Source organism: Delphinapterus leucas, chromosome 20, assembly GCF_059928025.1.
Source record: "Delphinapterus leucas isolate spDelLeu-1000000601 "Yukka" chromosome 20, BTC_Dleu_Yukka2, whole genome shotgun sequence".
NCBI lineage: Eukaryota > Metazoa > Chordata > Mammalia > Artiodactyla > Monodontidae > Delphinapterus > Delphinapterus leucas.
In genome coordinates this window covers 60297074-60321130 of record NC_143148.1, presented here as the reverse complement: position 1 = coordinate 60321130, position 24057 = coordinate 60297074, and the positions used below count along the sequence as shown (strand labels likewise).

Below are 24057 nucleotides of genomic sequence, written 5' to 3'. Positions count from 1 at the left end.
CGCTGCCACCGGCCTGTGTGGCTCAGGGCACCTGCATGGGAAACTCTGGGCCACGGGCGACCTGGTCTGGATGGAAGCAGCCCCCAGCCCGGGAAGGGGGGAGGGGGGCGCCCTGCCAAGCACACGGCGTCTGGGTAACCTGGGAAGGACACTGCCACCCTGAGAACGTGACCGTAGCCCAGCAGGGGAGCATCCTCCACAGAATGGCCTACCCGAGGACCCAGAGCAGAGGGAGGACACGGCTGGCGGGCGCCACTCGTACCTGGCAGGCGAGCTGCGGTCAGGGGGTTGGACAGGGCCATGCCGATCTCCGTCATCCCGTACCTCTCCAGCAGAGTGTGGCCGGTGATGCCCTTCCACTTCTCCAGCACAGGCAGGGGCAGGGCGGCCGAGCCCGAGACCATCAACCTGCCCGGCACAACCACAGGCTCCTGAGCTCTCGGGAGCACATGGCTTCTTCAGCCCGGTGAGAGCCACACGCGCCCAGCACCCCAGTCACCGTCACCCTTTAACTCACGGCTAAAAGTGCAGTTCGGGCTGAAATTTAACTCTGTTCTTTGGAAAGAATCTTGGGTATATTTTAGAATGCAAATAGGTCTTCACAAGGAAGGGGTAATCACAGTAAAAGGAAAAGTGATTTGAGGGTCCCTGGTGGCACGCTCTGCAAAGAGTCAACGTGCTGTCCACAAACAGCCCCGAAAAGAGCAGTGATAAGAGTAACGTGATGATAGCTTGTCTGCTTTGGGGACAAAACACCACCGGGTCTGAGGCGGAGTGGGGGAGACGGAAGCAGGTAGTCTCCAGGGCGGGGCGCACGGGGGCTCCTCCACGAACACTACCTGGTGCTGACGGCTCACTGACAATGACATCGATCTGATATGAGAGCCTCGGCATGCGCTATGTCCCGAAAGCACTGTGTGCAGGAAGGAAGGTGCTTCTGCTTGTAGTGGGGGCCGGAGCAACGACCACCCCTGTGCTCCCCCGCCCCGGAGGTGCAGGCACAAGGACCCCCCCCCCCACCAGGAGCCCGGCTGCTGAGGTCTGAGGGCCTGTCACCCAGAGTCACCCTCATCTCCCCTCTCTGATCTCATTCTTGCCCTTGGCTCCTGAGATCTGGGTACATCGTGCTACCAGTCCCACTCTTGTCCTGGTGGTTGGGCTTTGGATCCCAGCCCCACCATGGTGCCTCGTGGGCGGCCAAACCAGGGAGGTGCTGGCGTGGCACCCTCAGAAAAGGGCTCTAGTTCCATCAAAACGTCTTTACAGAAAAGGCGCAAAGAGTGGTTGAATGGGAGCAGAAGAACAAGATGAAATGCTCGTCTTGAGTAACTGGAAATTCTCTCCAGGAAACGAAGGGCTTTCCTGAGCTCCTCTCAAGGACTAGGAATCAGATGCACAGAGGCCATGAAGCTCGTGGCTGTCCAGCGCCAACTCGCTGCCCTGTTAAAGGCTGTGTCTGCCACAGACACACGTGTCACACGTCTTGGGCGCACGTGTCATCATGCCTGCGAAGACCTGCCAAACCGCTCACTTCTGTGTGCTCTGCAGATGAACCGCTTGACCACAAGCAGAGAGGAGCTGCAGTTGGCAGGCTCATGGGAACACGCAGAGCAAACCCCATGCCACCGAAGGGGCCAGACAGCCACACGTCTGTCAGGGAGTGTGTCTGCATGGGGTCAGGGAGGGGGCAGGGCTGAGAGCCAGCAGGTGTGGGGTCAGAAAGGACTTCCCCATCCTCGTCCTTCAGACTCTACCGGAAGACAGGCGGACAGACAGAGACAGAGGGACAGAGAGACCCAGAGATAGAACAGAGACACGGATACAGAACACAGGCAGCTGCGTTGGGAGCACAGATACGTAGAGAGAGATGTAGATACACATTTTAAAGCAAAGAAAAAATACTGCTTCCTAAAACTTAGTAGAACTGACTCACTAAAAATAAGTTATATTTGGCTTTCTGGATGGGAAGGTGGACTATTTTCATTTACCTGATTTTTTCTTCACAAACTGCACGCACGAAATCCTGGACATGAGGGTGGGTAAAATGTTTGTCGTAATAATCCATCAACTTGCTGTATATGGTAGGCACTGCCATAAATACATTAATCCGTGGAGTTTCAGAGCTTAAGAACTTTTCCCAAACCTAAAAAGAAAAAAGGAAGCACACAGCAAAAAGACTAGAAGACACGCATGCACAGACACATACGGACCCTCGGTTCCACGACGAGTGCTCTCAGCAGAGGACCCCCCTTTTCTTAAGCATCAGACAGTCTGTAAGCGGCTCCCGTCTCAAAGGGGGTCTCACTTTGACAGGGTGACACAAGCTCCCGGACCTTCCGTGGAGTCACTGTGCAGGGGACACTGGCGTCTGGCCTCAGGGGTGGCCCGTGAGGAGGAAGAGGACTGGGGGGAGGAGTGGCCCTGGGCCTGGGCACCGGCCTCGGATCTGCCGTCAGGGGAGACGTGGCGCCTCAGACTTTTCCAGCCACGCGGACGAGGGTGGACAGAGCTGCAGGAGGGGCCAGGTAGGCCTGAGCACAGCGTCTGGCAGACGGGCACGCACGCACGGGGAACCGATGGCGTCTGCTGTTTTCTCCGAAGAAGTCATGTGAAGTTTGTATCTTACTCTGTAACGGATGTTTCTCGTTTTAATATAAAGATGCTTCAAGTTTCTCAGCTTATGCTGAGAACGTGCTCGTGTGTTAGCCCTCATCTTCAGAAGGAGCTCTCTCCGTTCAGCCACCGCATGAGCCCATGGTCAGGGCGGGACGGGGAGCGCGGGGTGCTGCGTGCTCAGCACACCCCACACAGACAGCCTTCCCCCTCAAGGCATCCAAAACGCTGCAGCCAGCCCGGCCTGCCCCAGTCCCTGATCGCACACTTGCAATTACCTCCTCACCACAGCTGCTTGACAGAGCAAAGGCACTCCTCTTTGGGGGGAAAATTACATCGTTCTTTTAAAGACAACCCCGCCCCCATTATAAAGCATGTATGGGGCTTCCCTGGTGGCGCAGTGGTTGGGAGTCCGCCTGCCGATGCAGGGGGCGCGGGTTTGTGCCCCGGTCCGGGAGGATCCCACGTGCCGCGGAGCGGCTGGGCCCGTGAGCCGTGGCCGCTGGGCCTGCGCGTCCGGAACCTGTGCTCCGCAGCGGGAGAGGCCACAGCAGTGAGAGGCCCACGAACCGCAGGAAAAAAAAAAAAATCATGTATGAAAAGAGAAAAATGTGACCCATAACTAAGAAAAAAGTCAATAGAAGCAGCCCCTCAATACGGATGTTGGAATTATCATACAAGGAATTTAAATTAATAAGTAGGTTAAGAGATTCAGAAAAGGTGAGTGAAATGGGGGATGATCAAGGATTTCATCAGAGAAGTGGAACTGCAAGAGAACCATTATAAGCTGGGAAGTACATTATGTGAAACTAGGAATTCACTGGATACACTGAACAGACTAGATGCAGCAAAGACAGCAGTCAATGGAAATGATCTAAACCGAAGTACAGACAGGAAAGAGGAGAAAGAGAAGAGTGTCACCACGTGTGGGACAAGATGACACACTCTGACCTGTCAGGAAAGACAGACGTGCTCGGTCAGTGGAGACACATCCACGTCCACACATGGGAAGACTCAGTGTTGCTAAGGTGGCAGCTCTCCCCAAACCCCAGCAGCTGTGTTTTCCGGAAATTGACAAGCTGACCCTGCAGTTTACAGGGAAAGGCAGAGGACTCGGAAGAGTCACAACAACAAATGTGAGAAGGAGGGAGGAAGGTGGAGGACGCACGCTTCCTGACCCAAAACTTACTCCAAAGCACCAGCATTCAATGCCGTGTGAGGCTGGCGTAAGATCAGACACACAGACGAACGGAGCAGATGCCCAGAAACAAATCAATATGATGATGGCCAATTGAGTTTGACAGAGGAGCCAAGTCACTTCCATAGGATAATCTTTTCAACAAATTGCGCTGGGACAACTGAATATCGACAACCGAAAGGATGAACTTTTGACCCTTACCGCACCGTACCTAAGAATCCAAAGTGGATCAGAGACCTAAACGTATCAGCTAAAACTATAAAACTTTCAGGAAAAAACATAGGTGAAAATCTTCATGACCTTTGGTTAGGCAAAGATTTCTTAGATACGACAGCAAAAACATGATCTATGAAATTAAAAAACTGATAAAATAGATCTCATCAAAAGTTAAAGCATGCGTGCTTCACAAGATATCATTAAGAAAATGAAAAGACAAGCCCAAATGGGAGAAAATATCCGCAAACCATCTATGTGATAAAGGACAGGATCCAGAATATATAAACTCAATACTAAGAAGACAAATAGCCCAGTTTACAAACGGCAAACATCCCAATAGACAGTTCAGCAAAGGAGATACACAGACGCAAATAAGACCATGAAAAAACACTCCCCGTCCTCAGTGATTAGGGAAATGCAAATTTAAAACACAATGACATACCACGTCATATCCACTACAATGACCATAACAATGGTTTTAAAAACCAACAAAACACACGTTGGTGAGGATGTGGGGAAACTCACGCACTGCTGATGAGAACGGGGACGAACGGCCACTGGGGGAAAGTGGGGCAGTTTCTTAAAATGTTAACAATAAACATCGCACACCCAGCAATTCTAACCCTACTTATCTACACAAGGTAAATGAAGAGTGTCCACACCAGGATTTGTACGTAAATGTCCACAGCAAAAACTGGAACTGACCCAAATGCCCAATAACTGATAAATGGGTGAACCAAACGTGGCCCGGCCACATGCTGAAGCACTACCCAGGGACCAAAGTGACAAAGTACTAATACACATGCTACAACGTAGACAGAACTCAAAGACGTTCTACAGAGTGAAAGAAGCCAGACCCAAAAGACCACATGTTCTATGATTCCATTTACACACAAAGCCCAGAAAAGGAAACGCTGTGGAGATGGAGGACAGACAGTGGTTCCCAGGGGCTGGGTGTGGGAATAGGGACTGAGATAATAGTTGAACAAATCCTATAAATTTATGTAAAATCACTACATCGTTCACGATAGGTGAATTTTATGGTATGTGAATTACATCTCAATAGAGCTATTTTTAAAAAAGGACAATGCAATGAAAACATTTTCAGTGAAACAAAGCTGAGAGAATTTGTCTTCAGCAGAGCTGCACTACAGGGCTTCCCTGGTGACGCAGTGGTTAAGAATCCACCTGCCAGTGCAGGTTCAAGCCCTGGTCCAGGAAGATCCCACATGCCGCAGAGCAACTAAGCCCGTGCACCACAACTACTGAGCCCACGAGCCACAAGTACTGAGCCCACGTGCCTAGAGCCTGTGCTCCTCAACAAGAGAAGCCACCGCAATGAGAAGCCCGCACACCGCAATGAAGAGTAGCCCCCGCTCGCCACAACTAGAGAAAGCCCGCTCGCAGCAACGAGGACCCAATGCAGCCAAAAATAAATAAAGTAAAATAAATATATATTTTTTTAAGCTGCATTATAAGAACTATCAAAAGAATCCTTCAGGATTAAGGGAAACGACCCAAGAGGGAGACACAGATCTGAAGGAAGAAATGAAGAGCGCCAGAAAAGGAAATATATGGGTGATTTAAAAAAATTTTAAGGACCCCTGACTGTTTAAAACAACAATAGTAGCAGTGTGTCATGAAGATGAAGGAAGGGAATAATAAGAAACAGAAGGAACAGGAATATAAAGCACAGGTGCATTAGAGGAAAATCAACACAGTTGGTTCTTAGAAAAGATAATAAAGTTGATAGGCCTCTAAAACAAGAGTGATCAAAAAAAAAGAAAGAAAACATAAACTACCAATATCAGACACCTAAAGGAGACGTCACTACGGATCCTAAAGATATTAAAAGGATAATGAGGAGAAATTATAAACTACCCTATGCCAATAAATTTAACAATTTTGACGAAATGCACAATTATTTTTTTTAAAGTACCAAAACCGACACAAGAAACAAAATAGAAAATATTCGAAGTCCTACATCTATTAAAGAAACTGAATCCTTAATTAAAAACCTTCCCAGAAAGGTTGGCCCAGATGGCTTTAATGGAATTGTGTCAAACGCTGAAGGAAAGAATACTTTCAGCCACACAGAAACTTCCAAAGAACAGATAAGGGGAGGAGGGGTGGCTGCCACACTCCTTTCACAAAGGAGCAAAGCTCCCATACAGAAGCCTAACAAGGATGTCACAAGGAAACCACAGACCTGTGTTCCTTGTAAACACAGAAGCAAATGCCTTAACCGAGTATTAGCAAACCAAAGCTAGCAGTATGTGAAAAGGGCAATGCATCACGGCCGAGAAAGTTTACTAAAAGAAATTAGAGATATTCAAAACTTTACTCAGTATAACTAACCACATTAACAGAATAAAGAGGGAGACAAATAAAGGGGGTAACTCTATACAATCAATTCAAGAGGTAAAGAAAACCCATTTGATAATATTCAACCCACCCTATAATTCAACTCTCAGAAAACAATGGATAGGAATGTCCTCAAGCTAATATACGGTATCTGCAAAATGCTATAAGTAACATCATACTTAATAGTGAAATATTAATGTTTCTCCAAGATTGAGAATAAGTCAATGATGTCCACCATTACCACTTCCAAATTAGACTCACCAAAATTTAAAATTCTCTTTATCAAAAGACTATTAAAAAAGTGAAATGAGAAACCAGAGACAGGGGGAAAGACTCACAACACGTATTTCTGACAAAGGCCTTTTATCCATAATATATACGGGACACCTACTGATTAGTTATAAAAAGACAACCCAATTTAAAAATGGACAAAAGCCTTGAAGAGGCATTTCATAAAAAGAAAATCTCTGAATGACCAGTAAGCGTATGAAAAGCGCTCAACACGATCACTCATCAGAGAAATGCAAATCTTATGAGGCCAGTGAGGTAGCAGCATTACACACCCACTAGGATGGCTGAAATCTAGAAAGCCCGACCCAGTTGCTGAAGGGTGGGGCACGCTGCAGACAGGAGCATAGAACGGATAAGCACTTGGGAAAGGGTTGGGAGTTTCTTAAAACATTTCACATACGTGATCCTGTGACCCACTAATTCTAACCCTGGGTATTTACCCAGAAGAAATGGAAATGTGCATCTGCAAAAAGACATATGAGAATGTTCCCAGCAGCTTCATTCATAAAGCAAAAACTGGGAAAAGCCAGATGCCCATGAACAGGAGAAGGGATGACAACTGTGGGTCCTCGGTGATGGAAGGAACTCGCCGCTTACACACGCAGCACAGATAAGCCTCAAAGGATGCCCAGTGGAAGAAGGGAAACACAAAGCCTACAGACGCTGATCCCATTACATGCAAATTTCAAGAACAGGTCAGCTAACTTATAGTAACAAAGACCAGAAGACGTGGTTGCCTGCAGGGGGGTGACTGGGGGTTGTCACGAAAGAACTTCTGGGGCAATGGGAATGTTTTCTTTCCCAGCCTGGGTGTGGGTTATACAAGTGTAGTCATCAAAACATACTAAACTGTACACTTAGATCTGTGCATTTCACTTCATGGAAACTAAAACTCAATAAAAGGAAACAAAAGCACCCTCACTGAGATGGCTAGAATCAGCAAGACTGACCACAGTAAGTGTGGGTAATGATCTGCAGTAACTAGGACTCTCACACATTGCTGCTGGGAGGATAAAACATGCACCCACTCTGCAGAACTCTTTGGCACTTCCAACCATAATTAAATATACATCCAGCCCAGTGGGTGTCCAGCACCAGCAGGTACAGATCCAAGAGAAATGTCCACAGAAAGATCTTTATGCAAATGTTTATAGCAGCTTTATTCAAAATATCCCCAAACTTGAAACAATCCAACCTCCTTCAACAGAAGAATGGATAAATTGTGGCGCTTTCATACAAAGGAAGGCAACACAGCAACACAAAAAGAACGAATTACAATTGATGGAACTCAAGAGTAAATCTTAAAATAGTACGATTAACTGAAAAGCACAAAAGGACACATACTATGGGGTCCACGTATATGAAGAGCATGTGAAACTCAGCTATGGTGCAGCCCCGACTAGGAGAGAACACTGTGGGCCATGTAAACGTGCTCTGTCTTTATCTGCGTGGTGACTGTCACACAGACACATACTCAGTTTACATACATTTTACTGTATGTAATTTATGCCTCAATTAAATAAAAGAAGCGTGACAACATTCCCCACTTTACAAACCCCGGTGAGTTGACAGCTCTAGGCTATGAGCATCAGCAATGCTGACGTCAGAAGGAGAGGGACAACTGGGCGTTATGTGCCCTGCTGGACAGATACACACACTGCCTGTGAAGTCTCCTCCCTGCCAAAGCAAAACAAAACCCTGAACCTCATCACGCCTCTAGACCTAACTACCAACTTTCAAGAAGTATAAGGGATAGCGAGGCATGTTAAACGACACCACAGGGATGTAATCCACAAGATCAGACTGGGGGAAAGTCTACAGGACACACAATTTCATAAACAAAAACTGCGAGGAAAAGACTGAGGAGAAACTGAGGAAGTAAAACCATGTGCACGAGCAGTGGTCCAGCCGCCGAGAGCAAAGTGCCTGTGAGAATCCCCGGGGCACAGAGACCTCCTGATAGGCCTTCCCGCCCAGCAGGACCCCTGTGGCATCCTTGACCAGGCCCTGCAGCTTTCTTGCTATCTTCTCACACCACTGTGTTAATCTGGACAGAATCCCTCAGCTCCCTTCCAAGCTCTGACGTGCAGATTTGCTGGAAATCCTGTGGGGCATCCTACTTCCCACTGGCTTGTTAAAGAAACTCTGTCCGCCAAGTCCGCGCTGGCCTGGCCAGGCCACTCCCCAAGGTGGAGGGCAGTGCCCTCGCTGCCACCTGGCACCAGGGAAGGCATGGGTCCTTGGAGGACACACCGGACAGCACTCGGGCATCTCCGGGAGCGTGGGTATCCCGATCTGGCTAACCAGGAACAGCCTCGAGCCCGTTCCTTCTCACTCACGGTGGCAGCGTCTGCAGGTTAGCGCCTGCAGTGTGCAGACCCCGCCACTACCCAGCCTGGCGAGTCCCGACAACCGCCTCACGGGGGGGTGCTTATCCTGCTCACCAGGGCTCGCCCGTCGCCACGAGCACTAGGACAAGGAGACACAAAGCAGCGCAGACTGTACCACGTCCAAGGTGAGGTGCAGGGCCCTGGCCCGAGAGGAAAGGGAACAGGCTGGGTGAGGTGGCCGTCACTCTGGGAACCTATGGTCCTGGCCAGGCCTCTGGTGGACGCACATGTGGTCCTCACCCAGGCTTCCCACCGGAGGCTGAAGGAAGGACAGAGCTCACACTCAGCCGAATGAAGGGGGAGGACCGGCCCTAAAGTCATCAACTCAGACACTTGACCCCTGGCACAGAAACGACATCTGCCCCGGGGGCTGCCTCCTGAGAACTGTTGCAGCCGGGAAGGCGTGGCCATTGTGAGAACTCACCCCCATTGGCAAAGGGAACAGCAGCACCGCCACCGTGCCGCGTCCCCGCTGCTTCAACACGTCCATACACTTCAAAGTTGAAGGTCGGGCGATTCCGTCAAAAGCCTCTCTAGGGCCTGCGTCTTACCAGTGAAAACACTCCTGCGGCAGCCAGACCGCAGAGCCCAGACGGATGTGAGCAGCTCCCAAGCGGGCTGCACACAGGAGCCCACACCGGATGCAGCAGAGCGAGGGTCCGGGGCCTTTTCACGCACCAGCTCCCCGACGTGACCCTGCAGAGCATCCGGGACTGGAACCTGGGGCTAGACCCCCAGCAGGACTGCCCTGCCCAGCAAAAGCCAGGACAGGGTTGGAGCACAGCTGCCACGGACGCCTCCTCAGCTTGAAGCAGTGGCCAGGGGTTAAGCCATCACCCGTTTCTGGCAATTCTAACAACACACGGGAGGGCTCTTATTCTGTTTTTAAGGTGCTCTGGCCAAAGTCTGGCAATGACAGAGGACACTCCACAATGAAAGGCTGGAGACAGGAGAACAGATGCCTGTTTATCCCGTTCCATGGGCCTGTGTGCGCGGCCCCGCCCTAGTGGCCCCAGGCTGTGGGTCAGATCAGAGATGCACTTGAGCTTAAGAGCTCTGCTTCCCTCCCCCAACTCCGCCTGCAGACACCTCCACCCACTTCAACAAGACGCAGATTTCTCAAAGCCCAGAATGAACGACCTCTGCGGCCACAGGTGTGCCAGGCAGCAGGCTTCACCGGAGTCCCGAGCAGGGCACTGGTCTCTACAGAGTGCCCTGGCAGTGGCCCCAGCAGCCTGCACCGCCGAGCCGAAAGCAGCGCCACGCGCCGGGGTCTGCGCCCTCCTGCCTCACCGGCCGGGCCCCACCCTGACTCAGTGCCTCTCCGAGAGCCACCGTGATCCTGAGAAGTCACCGGATTACGTTATCTGCGACAAGGAATCGATCGCAGCCAGGCAGCCTAATCAACAACCAGACTGCATTCCGCGGGGCTGTCGGCGGACAGCCCGCCATCACTCTTCCTGCCGTCCCCGAGGCACCGCCACCGCATCAGTCAGCCTCGCGGGACGCAGACAGCCCCTCACCCCACCGTTCACGGAAGGGCTTGAAGCCACCAGGAGCTGAGACCGTGTCAACACCAGTGCAGGTTTCTGGGCCCCGCACCTCTTTACACTCATTTCTTTGTTTTTTGTTTTCAATGAATGGTAATACACTTTTTTTTTTTCTTTTTAAATATATTTACGTATTTGGCTGCGCTGGGTCTTAGTTGCGGCAGGCGGGATCTTCGTTGCCCCATGTGGGATCTTTACTTGTGGCATGTGGGATCTAGTTTCCTGACCAGGGATCGAACCCAGGCCCCCTGCATTGGGAGCGAGGAGTCTTAGCCGCTGGACCACCAGGGAAGTCCCCACGTGCATTTCTCAAAAACAAGCTTAGACAAGCCCCGATATTTAATAGTGCTAAAGGTGGGGTTTTCCTATCAATAGTATAAGTAGATTCACAAAGCTCTGAAACTCAGGGCTGCGTCTTTTATCAACCACAGCAAATGTGTTTGACTCTTCAGCCCTGCTGCATGGTTCTGAGAAACCCCAAGTCAGTGCCTAGGATCAGGAAGGTCTGAGCTGACTGTCCCGGCAAGCTGCCCTGCAGCCTCTGGTCTCCAGCCCCCAGGCAGGAGAGAAGCAGCATCCCAGGGTCTCGCTCTCAGAGGTGCAGGCTAAGTAGTGACAGCGACGGGCCACTGGAGTGACGGGAGACAGCTGGAGGCCAAAGAAAATAAATGGGACCTGGTGGCCTGGGAGCAGGTGGGAATCCCTGAGGTTTGTTTCCCTGTTGAGTGCTTCCTTGTCCAAGATCCGCTCTCGTTTTCACAGTATCTAAGCTACACAGGTACATGTTGAACAGAGCCAATCCCATTAGGCTTTACACCAGCAAGACCTCTCGGGAGGGTGAACACCAAGGCCGTCAGGTGGAGCTGCCCACACCCCAAGGATGATATTCCACATGGAACCCCCGGCTCAGGGACACTGAGAAGCCCGCCCGTGTAACCCGCCACCTGCGGCCACGGGCAGTGGCAGATGGAACTGAGCTGTGAGCACAAGAGGCCCCATCCGCCGTCCTGGTCTTTTTTTTTTAATTTAATTTTTGGCCACATTGGGTCGTCGTTGCTGCACGCGAGCTTCTCTAGTTGCAGCGAGCAGGGGCTACTCTTTGTTGCAGTGTGTGGGCTTCTCACTGCAGTGGCTTCTCTTGTTGTGGAGCACAGGCTCTAGGCGCATGGCGTTCAGTAGTTGCAGAGCATGGGCTCAGTAGTTGTGGCTCACGGGCTCTAGGGCACAGGCTCAGTAGTTGTGGCGCATTGGCTTAGTTGCTCCACGGCATGTGGGATCTTCCTGGATCGGGGCTCGAACCCGTGGTCCCCTGCATTGGCAGGCGGATTCTTAACCACTGCGCCATCGGGGAAGTCCCCGCCCTGGTCTTTATACACATCTACAAACCCAAAGTGTGCAGAGAACTCTATCCCTTTAAGGGAACCTTGTGGTGGGTTTTTCAGTGGAATGTTATTATGTTTATCTGCTTATGCTCTGATTCCTGAGGAGCTGATACAGTAAAGTTTTCATTAAACAAATAACCACTCCCCTAAGTGACTTTCAGGGACGCTCCCCCCAGAGGCCTGTTCACAAGTCCAGATGATCACAATGACAAAAGCCAAGGGGGAGCCTGTGGAGAGGGTTCAAGGAGCCAGTGTTCCCTCGTGGCCCATGGGGCCCGTAAGTGATAACCGTCCATTCATCTACAACAGCTCTGAGCCACCTGCTCTAGGCCCTGGGGACAGGCCCTAAACAGAAGGAAAACCATGCCCTCGGAGGTGACATTTTAGAGGGAGAGAATGAGGACCCACAGCAGAGTCTATGTGGCTTCGAGGGGGGAAGTGCTACACTGAACAGTAGCACAGATTAGGCCAGGACGGGGGCCAAGATGCACAGAGACTGAGCCTGCAGGCCCAGGGCAGTGGAGGTAGGTGGGGAGGAGAAGGTGGCGGTGGAAGAGGCCAGCAGGGGCTGGGGCTCCCCTCCTGGACGAGGCAGCCACACTTCCTGCTCTTTCTTTACCTTCCTGGGTCTGTGCTTTGGGGAAGGAAAGGCCTGCTCAGTCTGCAGGCCAGCAGCCTGCCTGCACCCCTGCCTCGCCCACCAGGCACTCACATGGATCAGGAATGAGGAAATCAGGAAGCTGGGACTGTAGCCGGCTGGTCAGCCACTGCGGCTCAGCCTGTCCGGGTCCCTGATCTAAGCTCAGGGTGGGGCACCCCTCCGTCCTCCTCCTGTCTTTGTAGTGCCCTGCAGGGAGGCCCTCCAAGTGAATGAAGCATTGGGGGGAGGGCAATTTGCATTCTGTGGAGACCCCAGGGCGCTCCTGCACTCCTGCTGCACAAGCCCAGTCACAAAACCTCCCTGGGACTAGGGGACGAGCTGGCTGTCCCCACTTGCCCTTAGCAGTCACTCCCGATAGCCTCAGGGCCCCCCTTTCTCCCCCTCCCCGCTGCCCAGTCAGTTCAGTCAGAGCCCCCTTAGGAAGCCATGTGTGCCGGGCCGGACCGACCCCTTTGGAGAGTCACTGGGACTTGTGTTAAGAGGCAGACAGCCCTCTGTAGACCCCACTGTCTAAATCCTGAGGCCCTGCAGCTGAAAAACAAACAGCAGGATGGCGGCGGAGCTGCGGTAGTGGGCGGAGGAGGGGGCTGGCTGGCTGGGTGGGGTCTGAACGGGCTGCCCTGGCCCTCGGACTGCCACTTCTACTGTTTGGCTCGCCGGTCTGTCCACAGCGCTCACGCCGGATTTTAAGCTATGTTCTCCTCCAAACCCAACAGCATCACCTGTCAGCACACAGGGTCCCCAGCTTCCCTGACGCTGGTCTGCACGCAGCACCCTTGCAAACAGGAGGAGAAAGGGTCCCTGCTTCTCCCTGCTTTGCGTTGCTGGGATTGGGCTCAGTGCCCACCCTGCGCCAGGCTCATCGCTCCTCCGTTAGACGACGAGACGGAAGGTCAGGGAGGTGCGGGGCTCGCCCGGGACCAGCCTGTCTGTAGCACCTCGTCCTCTCACTCTGACCTGGCACCAGCACCGATGTGAATTAAGGCTCCAGGCGTGACGTGAGGACGGGCCGGAGACGATCTATCTAGAGCTGCCTCTTTCTGGTGGAGACAGAGGAGGCCGACTTCAGTGAACGATGGATTCTGCAGACCAGGGACCCCAGGCCTCAGGGACCCCTCGTGAGGAAATTCACCCTGGAATAAAGTGACTAAACAACAAGCTCTGTGCTGCGGGCCGAGCCTGGGCACCTCTCCAGAGACCTCACTCGGCAGCCCTGCTGCGCAGAGGTCTCCAAGCCACTCCTCTCCTGGGGCTGCAGACCTGCAGGACAGCAGCCAGCACAGGAGCCCCGCCCCCACAGGAGCCCTGCCCCACCTGGAGCCCATCCCCCAACCGGAGCCCTGCCCCCACAGGAGCCCACCCCCACCTGGAGCCCCGCCCCCCACAGGAGCCCGCCCCCACCTGGAGCCCAGCCCCCATCTGAAGTCCAGCGCCCACAGAAGCCCAGCCCAGGTGCTTCCCGGGCTCTCCCACTTCGCATTCCCATGCTGTATAGGTTACAGCGTGAGTCAGTGACAGAGTAGGGTCTCGTTCAAGCCCTGTGCTTCCTGGCGGCCCCACGGGGACGTGTCACTTCGGCAGCCTCTCCGTGCAGTCAGCCCATCACCACCTCAGAGCCCTGCCTTCACCTGCCCCAGGCACCTGTCCCCACCAGTCCATGGGACACGGAGGCTGGGATGGGGCTGCTGCACAGCAGCTCACCACGTGCCGGAGGCAGGGGCAGCGTCTGGCCAGGTCGCTCCCCTCCTTCTGCACTCTGCAGTGACCGCTCTGCCCCACCTCGTAGCCACTCGGCCTCCCTCCCCCGCTGACCGCACGGCAGTGCTGGGAAAGAACCACCTGCTAGAAAGGGGGACCGGTGGGGAGACTGGCACGGAGCCCCCAGCTGGGCCATCCGCTTGGGACCTTGAAAGCCAGCAGTCAGCTGCATAACAGCCCCAAGACATCCACGTGCTCACCCCCGTGGATGCGCCCCCTCACGTGGCAAAGGGGACTCTGCAGGGGTCTGGAGATGCTGCAGCTGCCCTGGACACTGGGTGGGCCGGACATGGTCACGGGGTCCTCATGTAGAGGGAGATCTGGCCACAGAAGAGGCAGCGGCCACGAGAATACAGAAGCAGAGGTGGGGGTGATGCAGCCACAAGGCAGGGCACACAGGCGCCTGCAGCAGCTGGAAGAGGCAGGAGCAGATTCTGCCCCGCAGCCTCCAGACAGAATCAGGCCTGCGGCACCTGGCCCTTAGCCCCGCGAGCCTCATCTTGGACTTGGCCTTCCAGAACCGAGAGTACACACTTGGGCTGTGCGAAGCCCCAGTGGGGACCCTCTGCTCCAGCAGTAACAGGAAACTCGCCGCTGGGACTCTGCACCCCAGAGAAGGGACCTAGCCCAGGGAGGCCCAGAGCCCGCGACGCCGAGAGCCCGGCCCTGACTCACCAGCTGAGCGCTGAACTCGGGCAGCATCACGCAGGTGGCGCCCACCCAGAGCGGACAAAGCAGCTTGTTGACCACGCCGTGGACATGATGCAGCGGGAGGACGTGGAGGATCACGTCGTCCTTTGTCCAGGCCCATTTGCGGACCAGCCCCGTCACCTGAAAGACAGGAGCACAGCCTCAGAATAGGACGGCGCACACAGCCGGCCGCCCCGGCCGAAAAGGCAGGAGGAGATGGCCGCTGCCCCGCCCTTGACGGCACGGGAGGACATGGTAACAGAATGACCTGGGGTCTGACCGCGGAGCCGTCTGTCCACCACTTACCCTCCTGCTAGAGAACAGGGCCGCATGCAGTCAGGGGCTTCAGCCAGTTTGAAAGGGCCTTTGATTTGGGGTCAAAGGCCTCTGCAGACTCTGGGCGGCTCTCCCGTCAGGCGGCTCCGACAGGCCCTGGGACTCTGGCCTCGCCAGAGTCCAGGCTTGAACCCGGCTGTCTGTCTGAGCCACGTCTATTCTGGTACCACCCTCGCCCCGGCTTAGCCTGAGTCCATGGCGTTGACCTCTGACCTCCCTCTTTGTGGGCCCCAGTCCTGCTGTGTAAGAGTCTTCACTGTGCGTGCAAATGCTTTTTGGAAGCAAGAAGAGTACAAACTGCAGATAGATACAGCGGCCGGGGGGTTTCACAGAAATGGTAACTGAGGCCACGGAACACAAGATAACACCTACGATGTGGCGCACACGAGTTCCTGCTTCTCGTTTCCCAGATCAGCCGCAATTCTAGGTGCTGACGGCACATTCTGGATAATCGCTTTGTGGCTGGTTTCCTTTAAAACCTCAGCGTCACATATAGTGACCCGTTCCATGCTCCACACGCCACGGCTCTAGAGGAGCCCGAGGGGGCCTGTTAACCCCCCGGCACCTGGGCACTGCACCCCCTACACCGCCAGTGGGGCTGCTGGTCACACGGCCCGGGGGTGGGACGGTGAGAGCTGTGACTGGCCCTACAGAATGAACAGAAGGCCGCCTGCCGTGACTGCTGCTGGGACTGGCCTGCGGGGACACAGCAGACACCTCCCGACTATGGTGGCCCCAGAAGCACTCACCACAGCCCTGATGTTCTGATGCGTGCTCAGGACACCCTTGGGTCTCCCCGTGGTCCCGCTGGTGTAGATGATCATGGCGCCCCGGTCTCTCCAGTCCCACTCTGGCAGCCGGCCTTCCCCGGGGTCCTCGGCTGCCCCGTGGTAGACTGCGGGCGGGAGAGGCAGGAGCGGGACCCCCAACTTCTGGACCACTGGGCTCAGGAGCTCCACGTGCTCTGGGCCGGCGAGGACCACAGAGCTGCGCGAGTCCTGGATGAAATACTCCAGCTGGGCCTGGGGGTGCTTCCTGCAGAGGGGGACGGCGATGCCGCCGCTCATCCACGTGGCCCACTGCGCCACCACGAAGGAGACGTCATTGCCGCACAGGAGGGAGACCCTTTCCTCCCGGAGGTCCCCGTCGGCACACCCACGGAGCCGGCAGATCTCCCGAGACAGGCAGAGGCTGCGGGAGTAGAGGTCCTTGTACGTGTGGCTGCCGTGCTGGTCGACGAGGGCGATCCTGTCCCCGAAGCCCAGGGCGCGGCGGAAGCCCAGCGTGCTGCTGTCAGAGCGCACGGCCGGGGCCGTGTGCAGGGTGCTGCGTCCTCTGCACCTCCGGGGGGCTGGCCACCAACATGGCCCAGGCCAGGCCCAGGCCAGGCGCCGGAGGGACATCACCACGCAGGGCAGCATCGCAGCAGCAGACGCCAAGTGCCGGTACCTGGCAGGAAGAGAGGGCACTGTGGTCACTGCCCTGTCCTGCCGGACCCCCACAGTGGCCAGGAGAGGCGGCCTCACTTCCAATCACAGGGGGACATCCCGAGACCGGAAACGCTAACGATCTCACAACACACACCTTTGGAACTTAAATGACCCAAGTTTCAGCTTTTTATTCAATCTCATTGCTTTAAAGGTTTTAAAAACATGCAAGATTCTAAAACAATGAACTAAACTAGGTGAAGCCAAGGAGAAACAAACAGAACTCAATGCACTTCAGGTAAATTCTGAATAACGGTTTTCAAAAACCTGAACCCGGAGAAGTACGAGCCGAGAGAAGTAAGTACCAAGGGCCCTTGAACGGTGCAGTGTGCACGACGCGGGTCCACTTACGCGCGGGTTGTTGTCACTAATCTGCACTGCGGCACTTACACGAGTGTGAATACGGAGGGCGGGGATGTGCAGGAAGGGCCGGCTGTGAAGTTACTCGGATTTTCGTCTGTGGGGTCGCTCCTAACGCCCACCCGACCCCCTCCTGGTTCAAGCGCTGGCTGTGTTCCCTCCCCGCCAGCAGCGGGGCCTGGAGATTCCAGCGAGCGGAACACAGACACTGGGCTCGCTTCTGCTCTGGAACACGTGCCAAGCCATGGACTCTTAGGAACCTGTCTAAAATAGAGCAGAGACGCAAATAGGGCAGGTTCACATGTCTGCAAAGCGTCACTCCGTTTTTTAAGCCAAAACATAACTCTTCCCTCTCTTCCCCTCAGCCTAACTACTAAACAATGACCAAAACAGTCCACCAGGAGGAGGGCTCCCCAGGAAGGCTGTGAGCCACGACCCGCACCTGGAATTCTCCAGCGTGCTCAAGAGGAGGAGGCCTGGGAAAGGGTGGCCGGGCGCACCCCTCCACGCTGCCGCCCCTCCACTCGAGAGGTCAGGAGCCCTCCTGACCCCCGGGACCACGGAAGACGGTTCCTTCCCAGCGCCAGGGCGGCCAGCAAGGTCCACGGGCCACCACCTGCCCTGGCTCGGCGTCCCCACTGCCGTGCCCTCCCCACTGTAGCCTCTGCTGCCTCTGCTCCGCCTGGGCGCTCTCAGCCAGAGCAGCGTCCCTGACGGGGGGCTGATGGATGCACCAGCTCCCCCGGTTGTTCCTGAAGGATTTTTAATGAGTATTATTTGGTAACACACTTAATATATTACGTGTGTTTTCACCTTCGACCACCCTGTTCAATAAGCAAGGCAAGCACTGTTAACCCTATCTCACCCACAAGAAAATTCAAAGTCCCCCCTCCTAAATCACAGCCAGGAGCCCAGCTGGAGCCTTCCCACCCCCAGCCATCGTTCCCCACCAGAGTCACCACGCCAGACGCCCACGGCCACCCTGGCCCACGACAGCACAAGGAAATGGCCTGATGCTGGCTATGCCGTGGTGGGGGGGCGTGTCTCTCCCTGTTACTGGGGCGGGGCCGGGGGCGGTGGGCAGACTTCACAGGGACCCTAGAGGGTACTTCTGAGTGCCAGAGGCTGATGAGGGCGCCTCCAAGGGGCTGTCCAACATCATAAAATACAACTTGTAACCCTCGTTCCCGTTCCAACGGGCCCAGCAAAGCAGGGAAGGTGGGGACTGGTGGGCGGGCAGCCCCGCACTTGCCGCCAGGAGGCTGCTTCTCCCGGGCTCAGTGCCTCCTCTCCCCGACAAGCCTCACTCTTCCGTCTCCTTCATTAACTTGCTACAGGGGAAAACAAATGTGCTATGTTTGTTACATGTACCAAACAGTTTTGTTCTCTGTTGTTAATTTAAAAAACAGACTACACACAACACTTCATAATTACCTAACAAAACAAACAGCCCACAGCAGTCAAGGTCGGGACTGAGCTCTCCTCTGTCCTGAGATCCTCCGCGTGCTGGCTGCCCCGGGTGGCAAGGGCTCTGACACAAGGTCTCCCAGCCTCCCAGCCCAGCAGGCGGAAACCTGGCACCAGGGAGATGCCCGCCTGCCTGACCCTCCTGCCTGCAGGGGCCTCGGCGGCCCCACCTCCTCCCCAGCGGCTGCTCCGAGGTCCTATGGAAACACTCCCAAAAGCTCCAGGCCTCCCCCACCGGTGGGCTCTCCAGTACACGTGGCCCACACCCCTTCCAGATGAAGGAGGCCAGAGTGTCTTGTGACGTCCTGGGCTCTGCCCTCTACACAAGGTTCAGAGGTGGGCTCGCAGTTGGTTTCACACCTCTGGATTTCTGTTACTATAAAGAAACCTGACAAATTGTAAGAAAACAGCTGGGCTTGACCAGAGAAAATAAGAAATGTGATAAACATGTGAGATGTGCCAGTTTCACAAAGAAAATGAGCTAGTGTGGGCTTCCCTGGTGGCGCAGTGGTTGAGAGTCCGCCTGGCAATGCGGGGGACACGGGTTCGTGCCCCGGTCCGGGAAGATCCCACATGCCGTGGAGCAGCCGGGCCCGTGAGCCATGGCCGCTGGGCCCGCGCGTCCGGAGCCTGTGCTCCGCAACGGGAGAGGCCACAACAGTGAGAGGCCCGCGTACCGCAAAAAAAAAAAAGAAGAAAAGAAAAGAAAATGAGCTAGTGAGAAGCAAACCAGGGGCTTTAAGCGCTTCCTCTTCTCACTTCTAGCAAATTCTTTTCTATTTACTTTACAGGCAGGAGAAACTAAAACAAAGAGAATCTATAAACAGAAAACCTACCGCACAACGTCTCTCGGTTACAGCCCGAGGCCTGAGTCTTGTTGGTGACCACGCAAGACAGATGTTCTGGGGTGCCCGCTGAAGTGACAGCATTTTCTGGGGTGTTGAGGAGCACAGCACTCAGGCACTGGGTGCCGTGGAGGACAGACAGACGGACAGCCAGGAGTGGCTGCTGCTCCCACCCCTCTGCCTGGCAGGCCTTACAGGGCTTCACAGGCAGTCACAGCTGCTGCCAGTGAGACCCACCGGCTCAGCCTTCCTCTGTCCAGACACCCCATGAGGGGCCTAGGAAGGGCAAACTTTCTGCCTGCTCCCCCTGGGGCCCCAGGGACTGGACCACACTGAGGGGGGCCAGTCAGAGAGAAGCTGGGGTCTGAGAACTTGAAATGAAAACTGGAAGACAGGCTGACCGCCACTTCCCCTCCCTCCCTGGCCGGGGCTGGGAGGGCTAGCTGACTTCTGACTCCACAGCAGCGAATCCACAGTGGGCTGGGGACGGATCCCGGGGGCAGGCAGTCAGAGCAGCACCTCCAAGGAAAACAGAGAGGTGAAGCCACCTGCCCAAGGCCACAGAGCAACTGGAGAAACAGCATGGAGACCCAGGCCCGGCTGGCTGCAGCACACCGACCCACTCTGAGACACCACAGGTGGTGAGGAAGGCCCTGGGCAGGGAAGGCCAAGTCCGTGCTGGGAGCTGCCCCAAGAGACACCACACATTAACTGGGCGGCACCCCCAGCCTAGTGACGGCTCAGCCGTCCAAAGAGGGCACTCAGCAGTCCCTTCTAGATGCGACATGAAAACAGGAAATGCAAGCCCTCTGTTCCCACGGTTTTGTTTTTTAAATGTATCCTAAGGAAATAATCAGCCATGTACATAAAGGTTCACTGTGGGGTGTTCACTGCAGGGTTATTTCTGATATTGAAAAACTGGGGCTAAGCCGGGTGGTCCGGAAGGTCTGAGGAGGCCAGGGCACACACACGCGTGTGGGGCTGGGCCACGGCCCGACTGCACCAGCCCCCGCAGCGCTGCTCAGGGGAGGGACGTCCCTCCAGAGACAGGAAGGTGAGCCTCCAGGTGGACACGAGGCAGCAGGGCCACAGGTGGCTTTCGTTTTCTTCTTAGCGCTGCTCCATCTGCTCCAGATTTTCTGCAATGAGCACGTACGACTTTTGTAATCAGATTTTAAAAGTCTAATAAATGACATTTATATTTTCAAATGGAGATATTTCAACCTCAGCATTAACATTTTCTTTGGTACAAAAAAGGAAAAGAAAAAAAATAGAAAAAAAGAGGAAAATATTAAAATTATTTGTTCTGGATGGTGGATCTACAGGGTGTCTGTAATTTTCTGTAGCTCTTTAATGTCTCAAAACGACAGAGGCAAATAAAAATGAGATAGCCTTCTTCTCTCAAGTAAACCTAGTGGTTCACGGAAGGCTCATGGGGACAATGAAGAAGTCCTCACAGAAGCAGCTGGAACGCCCGCTGCGCTGGCCCTCAGAGCACCGCAGGGCTGGCGTCCGGCAGCAGTGACCTGGCCCCAGTGTCCCAGTGCTGGGAGGTGGCAAGACCGCCTGGCTCCGCGTGGGGGCGGGTGTCCCGAGGCAGGGTGGAGCAGGTGGCTGGAGCTCGGGGGACGGGGAGCCTGCCAGGTGACCTGCAGGGAGGGAGGCTCAGGGACACGTAGCTGTGCTCACACGGGGGTGTCTGTGGAACAGACGCTGAGAAGGGGCCCTGCCTGCTCACCACGGAGCCTCACAACCCAAATGACTTTTAATCGGGTAAACACTGCCAGAGTGGCCTCCAGAGAAGCTGCACTAATTTTTTCTCCCACTGAACATGTGGGAACATGGGGCCACCCCTTCAAAACAGCCTTTATGTGCTCCCGAAACCACCCATCATCGAGCCATTCAATACAGAGCTAAAATCTCCAAGGTCAAGGGGAGCAAGGCCCTGCCTTGAACAAGCAGAAAGAACGAGGTCAGGTCAGATGACTGTGTCCTGAGCAGGTCCAGGTGCAGAAAGACCAACAGCTACCTCAGGAAAAGAGGCCACGCCTTCCAACCACCAGCCCCCTTGGCCACGGGGCCCCCCATCACTGCCGGTGGCACAGCCTGGAGTGATGTTGCCACCCAGTAAATGCAATTTGGCCACGGATTTCTCCCTGTCTCGATTAACCAACGTCATGAGGTCAGCATCACCGTGCAGCAATGTGAAAAAATCCCAGCCAAGAACACGGAAACCTGAATTCTGGTGAACCAGACGCCTTCTCCCGGGCAGGCCACGCCGCGCTCAGCTCCCTCCAGGAGGCCAGAGCCCAGGCAGAGACCCAGCAGAAGCCACTCAGTGCTCTGACCATCAGGTTCCCAGGCCAGACCACTTAGGTGCACGGCCCTCTCAGGACACACACCCAACACCGGGAAGATGACATCTGTCACGTCCTAACCGGGGTGCTGGTTGAGAGCACAGATTCTAGAGTCAAAACAGACCCAGACTGGAACATTCACTGGTTTTTCCGAGTTTTCCTCAGCCGTCTAAGCCTTCGGTTCCTGTGAGAACCGCCCAGCACACACAGTGGGAAGCACACGGCCCAGCCATCCTCAGCACCATGCTCACCACGGAGCCATGTGACAAAAATTACTCGATAAGAATGATACTTGCATTCAAATGAAGGCGGCTGGTTTCGAAATGAATCAAATGGCACCTGACGGATCATCACCACCTGCCGCCAACCCTGCCCACTGTCTGCGGACTCGGTGAAGGTGCGCGGCTGGGGAGGGGCCCGCACTCTCCCTCTGTGCTGGACACTTGTTTCAGCATGCTGCCTGCGGTTTGGGGAGCCGTTTTCAAAGTTACGTTTTTAAGTAACAGACATTCACACTGCATTCAAATCAAAAACACCAAAAGGGAAAAACAAACGCTTAAACCCATCTCCATATTAAGACGTAAAATACTATTTTAAAGATGCCATCTGGAGGGATGAAGCTTACAATCTTGGGCCGTGGCTTAATCCACAGATGCCGTCTGCCTTGAAGAGTGGCTCTGGGACATGGGGTGGGGGCACAGTAAGGACTGAGGAAAGCTCGCTAGACTCGCTGGGCTTTCACGTTTCACATCAGAACCTCCGGGGGCCCCCTGAAGCCTGCTGGGGATGTCTGTGTTCCTGGGCCCAGCACCGGTGCCCCCTACCCCCACCTGTCCCTGCCTAGGTCTCCAGACAAACATGCCCCTCTTCGGGATGGAAGCCTACAAACTCCCCAAACACGGGATTCCTGTTCCCACCTCCAATTGTCATCCTTCCCCCTTTTGGCAAACTCCTAATCATCCTTCAAAGCCCCGCTGAGTATCACCTCCTCTTTAGGGCACAAAGCAAACAAAGCAAGTGAGGGGGAGGGGCGTGGTGCTTCAAGGAGGATTCCTGCGGCCCAATGAGGCCGGAAATGGATTTGTTTCCGACAAGGCAGATCAACTTCCCTCCAACTATGGCTGAACGTGGACTTGACTCACTCCTACACCCCGGGGGCCTGGACGTCGCCACCAGCGCCGCGAAGGGAAGGCAGGGTCCCCACTTGACGCAGCCCCTGCGAGGGAGGGGGCGCGGCGGGACGCGGGGTGGAGGAGCGGGGGTGAGGGGTGAGGGGGCGGGCTCTACCTCCGCAGGCCGGACTCGCGCTCCTCCTCCTTGCCGGGTCGGAACCGGAACCGGAACCGCGGCTGCGCGCGCACCCCGCGTCCGGCGCCCAAGCGCGTCCCCCGGCGCGGCACCGCGCCGCGGGTTCCGGGCGCGAACGTTCCCCACGATCGGTCGTCGCGGCCCCGGGGCCCGGGCGGCAGCGTGTTAACCGCTCCCATCCCGAAGCGGGTTGGGAACCGGGCGCCTCAGGTGTTCTAACTCCCTGTTGGGCGGAGCCGGGCACAAGTCCGCTCGGCCGAAACGTGAGATTTCTCTGAAGTAACAAATCAACCACGGACACACGGTTCGGGCCAGCGCGGTTCCCGCCCGCCTCCCGGGGCGCCGCGAGCCGGGCCGAACCCGGGCTGGGCCGCCGCCCCCCCCTCGGTGTCGGCCGTGAACCTCCGGGGGGGCTGAGGACGCGGAGCCCGAGGGAAGAGGGGCCGGAAATCTCCGAGGAGCAGCAAAACGACTGAGATGGAAAAAAGATGAGAAGATCCCTGGGCCCTCCGTTCGGTCCAGGAAGAAAAGTATAATAGTTTCAGGAAGGGACCGCAGACAAGACAGAGGGGGAGAATCATCGAAGAAATTCAAGAAAATCAGAACTTCCCTGTTGCAGTGACTGGCAGGGGCCCACAGCACTTGGCAAACAGCGGGGTTGTTCCCGAGCGTGGGTGTGGGGACGATCCTAATCGCCCACCTGACCAGACATCCACCTGAACGTGGGCTCTTCTCTGCTATGGTCTGAATATCTGTGTCCTCCAAAAATCCGTTGTTGAAGCCC

General features: G+C 55.1%; 1 protein-coding gene across 8 annotated transcripts in view; it reads right to left on the bottom strand.

Annotated features, from left to right (window-relative positions):
- The window catches only part of ACSF3 (acyl-CoA synthetase family member 3), a 61576-nt gene extending 38170 nt beyond the window's left edge, over window positions 1–23406 (bottom strand). Inside the window, exons 1-6 of one of the 8 annotated variants that reach the window (XM_089903431.1) lie at window positions 23253–23297; window positions 19600–20747; window positions 16199–16898; window positions 15099–15254; window positions 1989–2143; window positions 263–408 (exon numbers count right to left, since the gene is read on the bottom strand). In XM_089903431.1, coding sequence (XP_089759557.1) covers window positions 263–408; window positions 1989–2143; window positions 15099–15254; window positions 16199–16870 — 1129 coding nt within the window. In that variant the 5' untranslated portion in view covers window positions 16871–16898; window positions 19600–20747; window positions 23253–23297. The other 7 variants (XM_089903430.1, XM_089903429.1, XM_022582901.3 and 4 more) reach the window with 7 other exon arrangements.
- Window positions 23407–24057: the final 651 nt, after the last annotated feature.